The sequence below is a fragment of the Westerdykella ornata genome (genome assembly GCF_010094085.1).
Source record: "Westerdykella ornata strain CBS 379.55 unplaced genomic scaffold EI97scaffold_6, whole genome shotgun sequence".
Lineage (NCBI taxonomy): Eukaryota > Fungi > Ascomycota > Dothideomycetes > Pleosporales > Sporormiaceae > Westerdykella > Westerdykella ornata.
Genome location: NW_022986856.1, coordinates 602,599 through 619,077, shown reverse-complemented (window position 1 = coordinate 619,077; position 16,479 = coordinate 602,599). Strand labels below are relative to the sequence as shown.

Genomic DNA, 16,479 nt, shown 5'->3' with positions numbered 1-16,479 from the left:
GTCTGGGACAGGTCTGAAGTCGGCGGTCGTACACACACACACGACACGAGAGCATTGCGTGGATGGATGCGGAGCTGGTCGTCGCCGACTGGAGGGCTGCCGGGAGCCTGGGGCTGGCTGTGGCGCATAAGTGTGGCGGTGAACATATTATCACGTGATTATACTGACTATCATTCCAAGGTTGACGTTTCGTTTTCCTCAACAACCTTGGAACAGGATTTGCAGGCAGCAGTCGCAGTTAAAGGAACATCTCCATTCGAACCCTTCGCTGCAGCCGCATGTGAGCCAGAACCGACGCTCCCCCCGGCGCTTGCGGGCGGATACACTTTCTACTAGCCATGCGGCCCCCCTCCTTCGCCCTTGTGAGCCTCCTGTTCCTGAGCCCGACACTAATCGCCGCCGCGCCGCATCCAGACACGGGCTCCGCTGCGAGTTATGACCGACCACCGTCCTCATGGCGCCGGCTGTCAACCGCCATCATAGAGAAGATCTGTGGGCGTGGCGAGGCACAGAAGATCTTAGGAACACATTCCCATGGCATCGCTTCTAGCAATGGTGGTGCTGCCGAGGGCAAACTATTCGCCCGTTATGGCCATGACATGGTGATGCGGTTTAAAATCACGAGCGCAGAGGAGGCTTCAGCGCTTGCGGAGGCAGTGGAGGTACTGTTTCTCGATGTGTGGGAGTTCAACGATGACTGGGTGGACATTCGGATAGCCCAGGATGTGGTGAGTAACACCCTCTTCAACCACGACATCCGATCTGTTTGTTAACAGCACAGGTACCTTCGTTGATGGGCCTTCTCCCCGACTCCCTTCAAAAGTCTCACGTTCCTCTTATGCGCGACTTGGATCTAGCGCACGCAATCCTCGATTCTTACCCCACACCGTCTGGTACACAGCCCCATGATACCGATCGCTCCTTTTCCCCACGGTTGATGCCTTCCTCCCAGTCGAAACGAGAGCACCCATTCTTTCAAGATTATCAACCCCTAAATGTCATTGTACCGTGGATGGACCTCATGGCCTCCATGTTCAGCACCCATGTGCGCAAAATCAATGTTGGCATCAGTTACGAAGGACGGGATATACCCGCGCTCCGCGTTGGGGTGCACCCTACCAACGACGAACAAAAGCAAGCTCGGCGCAAAACCATCCTCATCACTGGCGGATCCCACGCACGCGAGTGGATATCTACCAGCACTGTCAATTACATTGCCTGGAGCCTGATCAACTCGTACGGCAAAGTGCGCTCGGTTAGCAAGATGCTTGAAGCATTCGATTTTGTCTTTGTTCCTACGCTGAACCCTGACGGATACGTCTACTCTTGGGAAACCGATCGGCTATGGAGGAAGAACCGGCAGCCGACCAGCCTTCGATTCTGCCACGGCATTGATTTGGATCGCGCCTACTCGTTCAAATGGAACGGTAACACGACGCACTCGAATCCGTGCAGCGAGTCTTATGCCGGCGATGCTCCCTTTGATGGGGTAGAGGCTCAACGGTTTGCCGAATGGGCCAAGAACGAAACGGAGAACAACAATGTGGAATTCCTGGGTCTGTTCGACATGCATTCGTATTCGCAGCAAATACTCTACCCGTATTCCTATACATGCGAGCACGATCCACCCACCGTCGAGGACCTTGAGGAGCTAGGCCTAGGTCTGGCCAAGGCAATCCGAACTTCCAGGAAGGGCCACAGTTACAAGGTCACTTCGGCATGCGAGGGCAACGTTGCCTTGCAGAAGAACCCCAAGGGCAAGGATGGACGCATTGTCTTTCCGCGCATCGAGTCGACAGGCGGGAGCGCTCTTGACTGGTTCTACCACGATCTGGGCGTCAAGTACGCGTACCAGATCAAGCTTCGCGACACGGGTAGTTACGGGTTCTTGCTGCCCCGCGAGAACATTGTGCCGACTGGGGAGGAGCTTCTAGAAGCCGTTCTCTATTTCGGACATTTTGTGCTGGGTGAAGTGGGATTTAGTGTAGAGGAGCCGGAGCTTGTTCGCCCAGAGGAAGCTGCGGGAGAGACAGCAGAGATGGATTCGTCTGATGAGATGGACGAAGCGGAGGACCCCGAGGGTCAGGATACGTCGTTGTTCGAGCTGCGGAGGAGGCGTTGAGTGATGCGTCTAGACGGTATTGGTACGGGAATATGTTCCATGTATTCGTATGATAATGATAATAGGTGTACAACAGCCGTGTGCGGTTTACCTTCCACCTTTAACCAGACGAGCATCTTCATCTTCATCCCACATGTGAATCTCCGCCAATTGTTTCCCGATGTCCCGAGTTCTGCCGAGCGACTGGGCACGTGGCCTGCGGGAGGAGCCGGACCTGAAGCCCCGCAAACATTGAATGCAGCTTTGTGTACTTCGTAGGCTTGCTGAATAAGCCGCGGTTACCGAACTTAGATTGAATCCCCATCAACGTCATGCCTCGAACCTCCATCTCGCACCATTGAGTAGAGGAGCCAAAAAGAGAACAACAGCCACCGATCCCGGCACCGAGCTACCATAATGTAGCCACCATGGTTGGATCACGCCGCTCTCTCCACTGAACCCGCAATTGGTGACACGAGAGTCATTTGGGCCAGCAAACGTGGTGATGTTCCTCTCTCTTCTTCGATGGCCGGAAATGGCTCCCAGCAGCCGATCACAAGCCGAAAGCCTCAACTTCCGCTCGCCCACCCGCACCCGTCTGGGGTATCGACAGTGGCCCTCTGCGAAAGCCAAGCGTAATGTTCTCGACGTTTGATTGCACGCCAACTGAAATAATGGGACCGACACGTGCCCGCTCCGAACTAAGCACCCCAAAGTCTGGGCTCACGCAACCTTTGGTATGACCGAGGCTCGGACGGGGCAAATCGCGTCCCTCACTCCCGGGGGTAGCTGTTTCCTACTAAAGAGTTATGACTGCGATTCGGCCTTTAGAATTTTTTTATCTGCCTACCTCACCTCTCTCCCGTTTGTGCGTCTCTCGCAGTCTGAGTCTGTTCCCTGAACAATCTCCTCTTCACCTGAACTCCGCCTTCCTTTGTTCCATTTGCGACTAAGTTGAGAACGGACAAATACCTTGGAGCTTTCAGGTCATCACTTTCAGAGCTCCGTTTGCCTGTCACTTGACTCCCGGTTTGCCGCAGTCATCTCCGGGAACTTGGTTCCTTCTCGACTTCGCATCTTCTGAAGAGTTAGAGCTCAGGCGCGAGCCCCAATCTTCAGTATCATGGCAGCGAGGACTACACAGGGCCCTGGCGGGAAGAAGCCCGCCTCGGCGGCTACCAATCTGATCGGTATGCTCGCATTCCGCGCAATTGGGCCATTTACCCATGCGAGAATGGCCACTGACGGCATCGGACAGCTGGGGGTGGTGCTGGTATGATGGAGGCTCTTGTCTGCCATCCTCTTGGTGAACAATCCGAGATGTATCTAGGTTGGGATTGGTCTAACTTGTGCCCAAGATACTATCAAAGTGCGCATGCAGCTTTCACGGCGAGCGAGGGCCCCTGGTGTATGTTTGCCCCCTTCTGCGAATCTGGTCAATCCTTGTTGGCCCCTATAAAGCAAATGTCACTTTGGAGCTCCCACTGACAGCTGTCATAGGCGCCCAAGCGTGGTTTCATCAAGACTGGTGCAGAGATTGTGAAGCGTGAGACACCGCTGGGTCTCTACAAAGGCCTGGGTGCGGTCCTTACTGGTATCATACCTAAAATGGCAATTCGCTTTACCTCTTACGAGTGGTACAAGCAGTTGCTGGCGGATAAGGAGGGCAAAGTCAGCGGACAGGCCACATTTTTGGGTATGTAGCTCAGTTCTTTGCAATAACGACAGCGCGATGGACAGACGGGATTCTATCCTGGGCTAAAATTCCATTTATCATACGCATACTAACCGAACATAGCTGGTCTCGCGGCCGGTGTCACCGAAGCCGTCGCCGTCGTCACGCCCATGGAGGTCGTCAAGATCCGGTTACAAGCCCAGCACCACTCCATGGCGGACCCCCTCGACGTTCCCAAGTACCGCAACGCTGCGCACGCCCTGTATACCGTCGTGAAAGAGGAAGGTTTTGGCGCTCTCTACCGTGGTGTCTCCCTCACTGCCCTCCGCCAGGGTTCCAACCAGGCCGTCAATTTCACCGCATACTCCTATTTCCGTTCTGCCCTCCAGAACTACCACGGCACCACCGATCTGCCCGGCTACGAGACTATGCTGATTGGTCTGGTGTCTGGTGCTATGGGCCCTTTGTCGAACGCCCCTATCGATACTATCAAAACCAGGCTGCAGAAGACACCTGCGGAACCGGGACAGACTGCCCTGGGAAGAATATTGACCATTTCCAAGTGCGTACATTGAAGACGGAAGTTGCAAAAGAGTGTGTGCTGACCGTTCTTACAGAGACATGTGGAAGCAGGAGGGAAGCCGCAGCTTCTACAAGGGCATCACTCCCCGGATAATGCGTGTTGCTCCCGGCCAGGCCGTCACCTTCACTGTGTACGAGTATCTGAAAGGTGTGCTGGAGAGGGGCCGCGAAATGATCCCCGGCGGCACATACGAGGAGTGAAAGGGAGGCATAAGATGAATGAATGAAGGGGCTCGAGAGCGAAAAGACGGAGAATTCGAGACGGACGAGGCGGGAGGGTTCATTTGAATTCTGGGAGGCAGGCGAAGTATTGCTGTTTGCTGTGCTGTGTATATATTGTGGGATACCAGATCCTTGCATGAGGCATTTGCATTTTGTAAGGCGAATTGAACTGAATTGCATTCACCAGAAACTATTTTTCCTGTACCGCTGTTCTCTGTGCATGAACATGGGGAGCACAGTAATCGTTACCACAGTAATAGGGGATGTTGTGTGGCTTATTTAGCAACCCCTCCGATCCCTGGTCCGCACCGCCACATCCACATCATGCACATCTCACTCTGGACAAGCTGAGGGTGTCTCAAACACCACGCGAGTTTCAGAGTGCAGTGGAGTGCTTCAAGACTGCCGGGGGAGCCTTTTCAACTCCGAACCCTTCTATCAGAATCAACATCTTTCAATCACCTATTCACCATGCAATCCGGAATCTCAGGTAAACCCTTCCTCGTCCACAACCCTCCCCCTCCATCTTCCTCGCCATATGTATTAACACCACCCTCCCAGCCTCCGAAGAGCTCCAATCCGCCTTCCGCACCCTCCTCACCACCCCGTCCCAACGCGGCCTCCTCGCCACCATCGCCTCCGAACGCATCGTGCCCCTCACCACCATCCCCTCGACCTCGGCATCCTTCTCCTCGGACCTGGCGAACCTCGCCCCTCACCTGAAACCCAACGAAGCACTATACATTCTCCTCAAGCGCGCCGATGACCTCTCCTCCTCCACATCCACCCGTACCAACAACACCACCATCACCGACGACCCCTCCTCAAAAACCGAAGTCGGCACTCTAGTAGCCATAACCTACATCCCCTCCCCAGCGCCCGTGCGCTCCAAGATGCTCTTCGCCAGCACGCGGCTCACGCTCGTGCGCGACCTGGGCAGCGAGCACTTCCGCGAGACGCTCTTCGTGACGGCGGCCGACGAGCTGAGCGCCGAGGGGTGGGCGCGGCACGAGGCGCATGCCGAGAGCGCGGCGCCGCTGACGGAGGAGGAGCGGAGTTTGAAGGAGATACGGGAGGCGGAGGCTGTGGAGGGGACGGGGGCGGGGATGGAGGGGAGGAAGAGGGGGTTGGTGAGTGTGGGGAGGGTCGGGATGAGGGTCGGCGAGGGGGTCGTGGAGGCTTTGAAGGCGTTGGGGTTGGGGGGTGGGAATCTGGTCCAGTTGCGTATGGATGTCCAGACGGAGACGCTGGAACTTGTCGATTCTTCTTCTTCCTCTTCCTCCGTGTCGGCGCCAAAGGATATCGCGGATTGCATTGCGGCGACGGAGCCTAGGTACGTGTTTTATAGGTTCGACGATGCGCCGGGTGGTGGTGGCTCCGCCGCGGATAACGTCGTCTTCATCTCCACGTGTCCCAGCGTGTCCAAGATCAAGGAGCGCATGCTGTTTGCGGCGAGTAGGCGGAGCGTGGTTGCCATGGCGCAGCAGGAGGCCGGGCTGAAGGTCGAGAGGAGGATCGAGGTCACGAATCCTGACGAGGTTACTGAGGCGGTGGTGTTGGACGAGTTTAAGATCAAGGGGGTGGAGGAGGCGAAGGAGGGCAACAAGGGGTTTGCGAGGCCCAAGAGGCCCGGGAGGCGGTAGGGTGTGTTCTGTGAGAGGATGGGGTGGGAGAGGGTGGATGGAGGCTGCTGGCAGCGGGATGGATAGCGAGTCATGGCTGGAGACGTATGCTGGTACTCCTCAGCGCTGGACATATTCACATTTCAGCGATGGCCGGTGTTGGTTCAATAGAACACGAATAGACCTAGCAAAAAGGAACATTGATTTTAGGTTGATCCAGCAACCTCACCATGAGCGGGATCCCACGTGTTCCAGCCAGCAAATCACAGTATGCAAATCTGAAATATCGCATTCCATTCCAAAGGTCCATGATATGCATTGATGGTTAGCAGACACATAAGACTCGAACGCCGTCCATCTTGCCGGTCCATGTGCAAGAGCTTTTCAGGTATGGGTACATGTACACGAAGCGGCCCATCGGAATAATGCCCGTCCCGTCGTGAACCACCCTGCGCCAGCAGAAAGACCTCATGCTTATCCCAACGAGCCCCCTCTTGGAGATGTCGTTTACTCGCCCTTCTTCTTCTTGGCGCCCTTGACCTTGGCCGTTCCTCGCAGTTCCTTCTGGCGGTTCTTCCGTTGCTTGCCTGCGCATTGTCAGTACTTGTCTTGTCATGGACCATCCCGGACGTCTCTCAAGTCCGACGGGTGCACTTGACGTACGCTGTTGCCTGGAGGCCTTCTCGACCTTGGTGGCCATCCCATAGCGCACCAACCTGTAGTGGGGCTCGAACTTCTTCATCGCCTCAGCGGAGTCGTAGATGAGAGCAAAGCCAGTGCTCTTTCCGCCACCGTAGTGCGTCCGGAAGCCAAAGACGGAGACATCATCCTTCTTCGCCTTGTACAGCTCGGCGAGCTTGCCGCGGAGTTCGTCCTTGGACACGTTGGCCCGGTTGGGGTGGAGCACGTCGCTGGAGTTGGCTGTCAGAAAACAAATGCCCTTTCCATTGCGACCCACACGTTTGCCCTTGTGTGTGTTTCGGATCTGTTTGGGTCGAACTTACACGACCATCTGGCGACGACCGAGGAGGGGGTTGCGGATGAACTTGCGCGTGCGCAGCGTGACCTGCGAATCAGCCATATTGGGCGGATTGACTGCTGTGATCTGTGAAGAAGAGAAGCGTGTTAGCAGTGATTTTGCATGAATGGAGTCTCAAGAGCGATGGAGAGGTTCGTACTGAGCTGAAATCAATCCTAGGTGGCTCGAAGGGAGGGTGGTGCCGTGATCGCGGGTTGTCGTTTCGAAGTGTCGTCGCGGGCAAAATTGCGAGCGGGCCAAAGTGTGTCGGTCTTGGCTCGCTAATTTCTGTGGGACGGCTTAGTCATCTTCAGACTCTTCAATCCCTTCTCCCAACTGGGCATCACGATATCCCAACGTCATCTCACCCCCACGGAGCTAATGTAGCAGAATTATTTGGCCATGGAGTCGAGCATTGATCCCGACTTGCAAAAACTGTGTCGCCAGTTCTTCCAATTAGTTGACGTCCAGCAGCTGAGATGGCCAGAATCGCAGAAGTTGAAGAAGCCGGATGTGCAAGCCTGGATCTATGATAATCTTTTTAATTCCGACAACATCGCTTTTCTTCCCCCTGACCGTTATCGACAAAGAGTCTTAAAACTCCTCATGACCAAGATCGAGTCCGCTATCGAGGATCCAGAGGAGGATGTATGGCCTCACCTTTCCTTTTGTCTACCATCCAAGAGCCTGGAGGGACCTGTACTCTACCCTTTCCTCGGTCTTCCTGCACTACATGATATTTTGATAGCACCATGCTCGTTGTACATAGTGTACTGACCATTTCTTTTTTCTCTCATATAGGAGATATCAGATGATCTTATGAACGAACTTTCATCTCTCTTGAGCTCCACCCTCCTCCCGGAAGCTGCATCTGCCCAGCAAAAGGCCTATGTGACATACTCTTTTCCGCTCGACAGGGGAGATTCCAGATCCTCTGAGACTGCATCAGTTACTCTTCTCGAATCTCGGTCAGTCATCTCAGCATCCGGTACCACTGGACTTCGCACGTGGGAGGCGGCACTCCTGTTTGGTTCGTTCTTAGTCTCCGAAGGGGGTCGGAGAATAGTACAAGGACGCAACGTGCTTGAACTAGGCGCCGGGACGGGAATGCTGTCTATCCTCTGTGCAAAATACCTGGGAGTCTCTAGGGTCCTCTCCACGGACGGCGACGAGTCGGTTGTTGATGCGATTAAGGCGAATGTTTTCCTCAATGGCCTGGATACGGAAAAATCGTCACAGGGTCTTGTGAGAACAGCTGCACTTAAATGGGGCCGCCATGTTATTGCTTCGACATTTTTGGAAGATTACGGCATGGAATTACCAGATGTGGTTCTTGGGGCTGACGTCGTAAGTTCACCCACTGTACAAGTACATGCTCGGAATTAGTGAGGCTGAAAAATAGAAATGCTAAAGACATACGACCGATTCGTCATCCCAGCCCTTGTTTCGACGTTGAGAGAATTCTTTGAGGCGAAATCGACGCTGCAAGTGCTCATTGCGGCGACCATACGTAATGAACGGACGTTCGAGACTTTTTTGAACGCGTGTAGTACGTAAACATCACATCCGACGTCCGTGTCAGTGCACTAATTTTGTGGGGTGGACTAGAGCGGAATTGCTTCGGTTTGCAGGTCCTCGACTTCCCGCTGGTCCCTGAGGGTACTCAGGATGGACCCTTTTACCCAACATCAACTCCCATTCAGATTTGGCGAGTAACTGGAGCGCAGGAGTAGTCCACTCTTGGGAGGAAACGGCCATGCCTCTGTCAGGCCCCGAAGGTTTCACAACCCGTTCTCCCAACACGTGCCGGAGCCAATGACGAAGGTATCACCACCCGCATGGCGAACGTTTCGCGGCATGCAGTATGTCTAGCCTCGAGACCGTGGAGTCGGTGGTTTAAAGGTTTCGGATGCGCCAACTTCTGGCCCCGCTTATTCAATCTATTCTGCCGAGTGAGTGCAGCAATGGATTGCGCGCCTTCATAGGCGTGGCATGAGCGCTCGCCGTATGGGGATGCAACCCTGACTCTTGACCCTAACGCGTGGTTCTCAGAGAGAAGGTTACTGGCGAAGTTGCAGCGTGTTGGGGATTTTGTTATGGATTAATGTTGCTTATTGGCGGACGCATCCAGCATGGGCATTGTGGGAAGAAAAGGTTGCACTCACTCAACATTACGGGAGTCACCACACCAAAACGGAGTCGCATAGTTATGACTGGATGACGGGCACAAGGGCCAACACCACGACTGATACGCATCCGGCTTGAGCGAGTACCTGACGGGGAGTGTAGTACCCGCTCCCGTCCCTATCCTGGACGATTGATGGGGATTCGGTGCAGCAACCTGGAGGTCTCGCCAGCTTGGAGGTCCGCTTTTTTCTTATGGACCGGTGGAGAAAGCAGAAGCGGTTCGCGTCGGATGGTGTGCTCGATGACTTCAAAGGCCCCATCGGAGTCGCCATCCTTGAGCACCCCGAGTGTACGCGGTAGTCGGCTAGAGTGGGAAATCCCCCGCGTCCCCCCACTTTGGCCGCTTATCGATATCTATACATCCGGACAATGTCGCAACCGTCGATGAGATAAATATCATGGCGTTTTCCTCACCCTTCCAAACGCATCTTGCAAAACGTCGCACTTCGCCAGCCATCGCAGATTCGCCTTGATAACGTCAGCCGCCAAAAGCCGTCGAGCCTCAGGAACAGCGCGGCTCTTGCACTCGCAGGAGCAAGCCTCACATCCAAAGCTTATCTCTCTGATCGCTCCCCGTGGCCCTGGCTGGTCGATCCGCTCGCTTCGATATTCCGATCAAAACAGTGGCTGCTGCGTACCATTACATATTCATTCACATGTTGACAGATCTATTGTACGTATACCCTTACAAACAGTCTTCGATTTCCTTCCCTTTGGGCGATGCACCTGGCTGCGAGTAAGCTGGCGTCCATTGCCCCTGCGCAAAAGGGCCTTCTCCGGTTTCAAATGACAACGTCGTCCCGAGCCGGCTAGCCGTTGTTATCGGTGCAGTGCCGATGCAGGTGCCTTTTGGTATGATTGCGGGCGCTGATATCTGGAAATATGCTCCACCCTCCTGTGCCTTGCTAAAACCGTTTCTACAGGGGACTGCGATAAGCCGAGTTGAACAAAGCCGCCTCATCGTCATATCACGGCCCAACCCATCACCGCAGCACTGCCGTTGTGTCACCGGCCCTTTGCTCCCCGATCCCCTTGTCGACAGCATCATAGTCGCTATCAGCCTGTAACCGGGCGTCCTATCTCACCGCGCACTGTCCTCACTCCCCCAGTGAGGCTTTTATAACTCACCGTCTTTCCGTCCCAGCGAAATGGCTACCCATCACGTCAGAAGCCACTCTGGCTCAAAAAGGACGCTGCCGGCCCATTCGCGGCAGACCAGACCTGCACCTCTTTCGAAACGATCCACCAACGCCAGCAGTAAGAAAGTTGCGCCTCCAAAGGATCCAGGCGAGTACGAGGATTCCGAGGACATGGCAACCAGCTTCCTGCAATTTTGGTATGTGCTTTTGTGCCATCAGCCTATCTGTGTGCGGTGTGTATAAATACTGATGTTTGCAGCACCACTTGTGAAAAGCAGATAATCGTGCCAAGCAACTTTGTCCTCTATTGCTCGGAAAGGTAAGACATGCAGCCGCTGTGTAGCGCCCTCTACTTACACCCATTCAGTTGCAAAAGACAGGATCACAGCAAACAGTTGCCTCCACACTGCTCGCCAACCTTACTACCTTACATGGATTCCTCTCTCGAGGACGTGCAGTTCCCAGACATTGTTGCGCCTCGCACACCCACAACTCCCATGGCTCTCTCCAAACGCTCATCTTGGAACCTGTCCGAGCCATCTTCAGAGGAGAATCCCACGTCGAGCGAAGACAGGCCTGGGAAGGAAACCGAGGCTTCAGCATGGCTCCGCAAATTCTACCGTGTACCGCCCGAAACAAGTGGGCAACATGTCCGACCCCGATACCACCGTGCCTCGTCTTCCATCGCCACAACCCATTACACTACACCCTCACTTTCGCACACACCGTCTTCGACCCTGAGTTTTTCCGTGCCGTATACTCCTTCAACCCAAGCACTACCGCCCAAGACAAACCCGCATTACTCATCTTCTGGCTCCCGATCGATAGATCTCGTTACGGCATACACGTATCCCAGCGTGCCTTCGAGTCCTCAACAACAGTATTCACTGAAAAGCCCACCGTCTTCTACCATGACCCCCGACAAATGCGAAGGAAAATTCGAGTACCAAAAATCTCCCATCCCATCCCTCACGAGCGCTGATGGTACACTGAAGCAACTGCTGGCTTCTTCGGGTGCTGCGACGCAGTAAGATTACTCGCATACGCCCGGTCATACTGCTGCCATCGCTATTTGTCGTCATTGGTTCAAGTTGCATTGATCCACCATTATGTTTTCTTATAGACCTTTTACTCGGGATCTGTTAGATAGGCTCCGGTCCAACTGGGCGGCCGGGAAAAGTTTGATGATTCATGATTGTGTTTATCTAATCACTGGAAATGAGGGATTTTGGGTTGTCATCGTATACCATTTTATAATGAGTGGATGGGAAGCTGATTTCTCATCTGCCGACATTTATACATCACTTTGATCTGTCCTATCGCTATCTTTCGGGGGTGTGATACGCGGTGCTTCAGCATTACGAGAGTGACTGGATTACTTTGTGAGATAGTCCTGTGGTACCCGCTCCCGGTAAGCTGGGTGGAATTGACCTGACAGTGGGATTCCATCATGTGCAATTCACCTTCAATTGACGCAGTGCGGCAGCTGTTCGCGTTGTAGAATACTCTCATTTGCGACACTTGAATACCACTATGGGAATAACTTTTTGATGGAAAGGAGATGCCTATTATTTCCGTCTCTCTATCCTGCAACCTCTTTATTCCGGACAACCTTAACATACCGGCAAACTACCAGAAATCCCTCATATCCGGATCCTCAAATATATCCCTCTACCGTACCACCTGAAGACGCGCGGACCCCTTTATACGCCACAGTGTGGCCGTGCAACAACTGTGGCTGGAGCTCTCGTCCTAACCTAGCCTCGAACACTCTCTTCCTATTCCCTAAATGCTCAATCTTCCATCAAACATGCCATGCGCAAAGTGGTGGTAACAGGACTAGGGCTCGTGACGCCCTTGGGCATAGGTCAGTCTAAAAAGCCGTTCCTGCATTTCCACACCTTCTCGTCCTCACACTTTCGAAGCCCCTTCCTTCTCTCATCTCGCTCACGTCTATCTGAACTACCTAAATTAATTCATCCCATTCATCTGTTCCCTTTCCCCGTTGACATATCCTTTTTCTTTTTCTCTTCTCCACTCTCGCAAATCTATTTCCCAACTACTGAGGACATCCCTTTGAGTTTCTGACCCGAAGCCACCGACTGACTATTTATTAGGCGTCCGACGGGCATGGCAGCGGCTCCTGGATGGCGAGTGCGGCATTGTGTCTATAGCGGAGCGCGGAGAGCGGTTTGCGGCGTTACCCAGTCGGGTTGCAGGTGTGGTGCCGGAGGGAGCTAGGGGGGAGGGGAGGTGGAATGCGGCGGAGTGGTTGCGGGTTGGGGTGAGTAGTTGTTGGTGCTCTGAGGTGCTTGTATGATGTGTTAACGAGGATAGGACGAGCGGAAAATGGCCCGTTTTGCGCAGTATGCGATGGTAGCCTCTGAAGAGGCATTGCAGGATGCGGGATGGTCCCCCAAGGCGGAAGGGGAGCTTGAAGCTACGGTGCGTCGTTGTACCCAGCCTGTTCCGTCAATTAATATTGACGATGGCAGGGCGTCTACATGGGCTCCGGTATTGGGAGTCTGGATGATGTGTATGATACTAGCGTAGCTTATGAGAATGGGGTAAGTATGCTGGGATGAGTGATGTATCATTGGTACTGATAATGGTGAAGGGATACCGAAAGGTTTCGCCGCTTTTTGTTCCGCGACTGTTGATTAATCTTGCTGCGGGGCATGTTTCGATGCGTTTCGGTTTCAAGGTTTGTCGGACTGAAAATCCTATTCTCCAATAAAGTGATTCATGCTAACATTCATAGGGCCCAAACCATGCAGCGACTACAGCCTGCACGACCGGCGCTCACAGCATCGGTGATGCCGCCAGACTGATCCAGTTCGGCGACGCAGATGTCATGATCGCCGGTGGATCGGAATCCTGCATTCATCCTCTTGCCATAGCAGGCTTTGCGAGGGCGAGGGGTCTCGCGACTGACTGGAACGATAGACCGAAGGAAGCAAGTAGACCATTTAACCGCGACAGAGCCGGCTTTGTCATTGGTGAGGGAGCTGGTGTTATGGTTTTGGAGGTGAGGATTCCCTACTATACGCATATCTTTCTAAACAACTGTACTGAATCTCCCAGGAACTCGAGCATGCCAAAAACCGCGGCGCAAAAATCTACGCCCATGTCGCCGGTTACGGCCTGTCGAGCGACGCGTACCACATGACCGCACCCCGCGAGGACGGCCACGGGCCGTATCTCGCCATGAAGCATGCGCTTCGGCATGCAGGTATCAAGCCTAGCGATGTTGACTATGTCAATGCTCATGCGACGAGCACGCCTTTGGGAGATGCTGCCGAGAATCGCGCCATCAAGAGATTGCTGCTCGGCGAAGAGGGGAAGAGCAAGGCGGCGGATGTGAATATTAGCAGCACCAAGGGCGCGGTAGGGCATCTATTAGGTGCGGCAGGGAGTGTGGAGGCGATATTCACGGTGCTGGGGTTGCATCATGTGAGCACGCGTTTCCATGTTCCCCAAAACTTTCCGTCCCATTTACCTAGAAAACCGCACGACAGCAATGCGCTGACGTTGACAGAATGTCCTACCTCCGACGCTGAATCTCGATAACCCCGGTGACCCACCGGAAGACTTTGACTGCAATTATGTAGCCAAAGTTGCGCAGGAGAAGGAGGTGCGTGTCGCGTTGTCGAATAGTTTTGGGTTTGGGGGCACGAACGCGTCGATTTGTTTTACGAAGCTGTAGGAATTATCGACATCGTGTACGATATGTAGGTTACATTCCCTCAAAAAGACGCAATTGCAATACTCGGCAAGAGAAATATGACATGGATTTACCAAATTCCCCATTTCCAGGATTCGCATTGGTAATGCATCGCTGTCATAGGTACGTATATCTGCTTGCATAGATCCCTTGCAAGTCGCTCCAAGCTACCCCACCCTCAAAACTCGAGATAACCCGAATTTCTAGGGACCACCGCAACGATACCCCACCACCTGCCCAGTTGGCATGCCTGTGCAGATGTCTTGATTTCACGTATATTCAGCGTCCTTCGCCCATTGCGACTTTCCTGATAGTCGCTGTCCGTCCGTTTCTCTTTTCTCTTGTCCTGTTGGACTTCCAATTGCATGCGAGCAGCGGAGGCATACAATGAATGAAGCTTCACCCACACATCTAGCTTTAGATGTGGAAGATGGAAAGCCCTCGCTGATCGATTCCCTCTCCAACAAGGCGTCGACATACCATTCGCGAGTCCCTTATCTCAGGAAACTGCCTTTCCCCGCCATAGCCATCATCGTAACTCTGATCCTCGTCAATGTCGTCGTATGGGCAGTCGTCGGTGTCGTGCTTGTAAGCAGCATTCCTCTTCTCCCATAGATCGATTCCTCTCCAACCTCGAACTCTAGCTAACCTCCTCCCACAGCACTTCCACACCCCGCTCCTCTCCACGGCCCTCCTCTCCTACACCCTCGGCCTCCGCCACGCCCTCGACGCCGACCACATCTCCGCCATCGACCTCATGACACGCCGCCTCATCGCCTCGGGCCAGCGGCCCGTCAGCGTGGGGCTATTCTTCTCCCTCGGCCACAGCACCATCGTCATCGTCACCTCGCTCGTCGTAGCCGGCACGGCGGCGGCCGTGAGTTCGCGCTTCGACGACTTCGAGCGCGTGGGCGGCATCGTCGGCACGAGCGTGAGCGCCGCCTTCCTCACGCTGCTGGGCATCGTGAACATGTGGATCCTGTACAAACTCGTACAGCAGATGCGCCGGCTCCTCCTGGCCGCCGAACCTGGCTCGGAAGAACAAGCCCAGCAAGAGCAAGGACAAAGACAAGAACAAGAGGGAATGCATTTCGAAGGCGCAGGCGTGCTGTACCATCTCTTCCACAAACTCTTCACCCTCATCGACCGGCCCTGGAAAATGTACCCACTAGGCATCCTCTTCGGCCTGGGCTTCGACACGAGCAGCGAGATCGCCATCTTGGGTATATCGTCCATCCACGCCGCGAGGGGCACGTCCATCTGGCTCATCCTCGTTTTCCCCGTCCTCTTCACGGCGGGCATGGCGCTCCTCGATACGGCCGACGGCGCGCTCATGATGGCTTTGTATACCAGCACGCAGCTCGCCAGGGACAAGATAGCGGTTTGTTACTATAGCATCGTGTTGACGGGGGTGACGGTCGTGGTTGCTGTGGCGATTGGGGTGGTGCAGTTTTTGAATCTGGCGTTGAATGTTGTGCAGCCTGATACTGATACTGCTGGTGGTGGTGGTGGGCATGGGGGAGCGTTCTGGAGGGGCGTGGAGAGGTTGGGGGAGCGGTGGGATGTCGTGGGTGGGGCGATTTGTGGTGCTTTTGTGCTGGTGGGCGGGGTGAGTGTGGTTGTTTATGGGCCTTGGAGGAGGAGGGTGGAGAGGGGCTGGGAGAGGAAGAGGAGGAGGAGGGGGGAGATGTTGGGTGATGAAAGTGAGGATGTGGAGGGCTGGAGGGGGGAGGCGGAGGATGGTGGTGGAGATGGGGATGGGAAGGAGCGGGATAGGAAGATCAATGTTAGACCTTTGGAGAGGGAGGGGGATACGGGGCCTGTGGCTGGGAGGTCGGGAGTAAGGTGATAGTGGTTCTGAGTACTATCATGGTAGAACGACGTTATATAGATCTACTATTACCCCTCCAATTCTTCGATTCCTTTCCCGTCTTTGGCGCTGAATCCAATTCCTCGCTTCATCTATGAACTCCTGATGCTAGACGCTCTGAGCGCACTCGGTACCAAATACGCAGCTCGTTAGTGGGTGCAAGATGTGAAACCATGCTCTGAGTGTTCGACGTGCCGGATACTTCCAAAGAGCACTGGGCTGAGTATCTGCAAAAGACGGGTTGATTTTGACAAGATCATAGGTGCAAGAAGCGTGATAACGAACTTCTGATTGTAAAGAATAATAAGCTTGAGAAAGGCAGAAATCACCTAGAGAATG

The 16,479-nt window shown here is 54.2% G+C and overlaps 7 protein-coding genes across 7 annotated transcripts; 6 read left to right on the top strand and 1 right to left on the bottom strand.

Moving 5' to 3' along the window:
• Positions 1 to 186: 186 nt before the first annotated feature.
• On the top strand, positions 187 to 2,235 carry EI97DRAFT_432021 (uncharacterized protein). The gene is made up of 2 exons (XM_033798071.1): positions 187 to 728; positions 782 to 2,235. Exons 1-2 carry the CDS (start codon positions 339 to 341, stop codon positions 2,120 to 2,122), a joined length of 1,731 nt encoding a protein of 576 aa, XP_033655467.1. The 5' UTR covers positions 187 to 338; the 3' UTR covers positions 2,123 to 2,235.
• A 989-nt stretch (positions 2,236 to 3,224) lies between these two features.
• EI97DRAFT_373959 (mitochondrial uncoupling protein 2) lies at positions 3,225 to 4,559 on the top strand (the record flags this gene model as incomplete). Its single annotated transcript, XM_033795425.1, has 6 exons — positions 3,225 to 3,291; positions 3,360 to 3,407; positions 3,460 to 3,509; positions 3,602 to 3,797; positions 3,900 to 4,338; positions 4,394 to 4,559. The coding sequence occupies 6 exons, from the start codon at positions 3,225 to 3,227 to the stop codon at positions 4,557 to 4,559; spliced, it is 966 nt and encodes a 321-aa protein (XP_033655466.1).
• Positions 4,560 to 4,903: 344 nt separating this feature from the next.
• On the top strand, positions 4,904 to 6,439 carry EI97DRAFT_466039 (actin depolymerizing protein). Its single transcript, XM_033801511.1, has 2 exons — positions 4,904 to 5,070; positions 5,142 to 6,439. The coding sequence occupies exons 1-2, from the start codon at positions 5,052 to 5,054 to the stop codon at positions 6,221 to 6,223; spliced, it is 1,101 nt and encodes a 366-aa protein (XP_033655465.1). The 5' UTR covers positions 4,904 to 5,051; the 3' UTR covers positions 6,224 to 6,439.
• On the bottom strand, positions 6,360 to 7,582 carry EI97DRAFT_432016 (uncharacterized protein). Its single transcript, XM_033798070.1, has 4 exons — positions 7,381 to 7,582; positions 7,207 to 7,307; positions 6,866 to 7,113; positions 6,360 to 6,789 (listed from the first exon to the last, which is right to left on the bottom strand). Exons 2-4 carry the CDS (start codon positions 7,281 to 7,283, stop codon positions 6,710 to 6,712), a joined length of 405 nt encoding a protein of 134 aa, XP_033655464.1. The 5' UTR covers positions 7,284 to 7,307; positions 7,381 to 7,582; the 3' UTR covers positions 6,360 to 6,709.
• A 40-nt stretch (positions 7,583 to 7,622) lies between these two features.
• EI97DRAFT_374076 (uncharacterized protein) lies at positions 7,623 to 8,953 on the top strand (the record flags this gene model as incomplete). Its single annotated transcript, XM_033795433.1, has 4 exons — positions 7,623 to 7,919; positions 8,022 to 8,567; positions 8,634 to 8,769; positions 8,829 to 8,953. 4 exons carry the CDS (start codon positions 7,623 to 7,625, stop codon positions 8,951 to 8,953), a joined length of 1,104 nt encoding a protein of 367 aa, XP_033655463.1.
• A 1,187-nt stretch (positions 8,954 to 10,140) lies between these two features.
• On the top strand, positions 10,141 to 11,687 carry EI97DRAFT_278499 (uncharacterized protein). Its single transcript, XM_033794338.1, has 4 exons — positions 10,141 to 10,259; positions 10,331 to 10,743; positions 10,806 to 10,865; positions 10,914 to 11,687. Exons 2-4 carry the CDS (start codon positions 10,556 to 10,558, stop codon positions 11,575 to 11,577), a joined length of 912 nt encoding a protein of 303 aa, XP_033655462.1. The 5' UTR covers positions 10,141 to 10,259; positions 10,331 to 10,555; the 3' UTR covers positions 11,578 to 11,687.
• Positions 11,688 to 12,361: 674 nt separating this feature from the next.
• On the top strand, positions 12,362 to 16,293 carry EI97DRAFT_441210 (3-oxoacyl-synth; the record flags this gene model as incomplete). The annotated part of the gene is made up of 12 exons (XM_033799684.1): positions 12,362 to 12,413; positions 12,664 to 12,830; positions 12,884 to 12,991; positions 13,042 to 13,113; positions 13,164 to 13,250; positions 13,308 to 13,574; positions 13,631 to 13,999; positions 14,085 to 14,180; positions 14,416 to 14,593; positions 14,692 to 14,858; positions 14,932 to 16,110; positions 16,162 to 16,293. The coding sequence occupies 12 exons, from the start codon at positions 12,362 to 12,364 to the stop codon at positions 16,291 to 16,293; spliced, it is 2,874 nt and encodes a 957-aa protein (XP_033655461.1).
• Between the last annotated feature and the right edge of the window lie 186 nt (positions 16,294 to 16,479).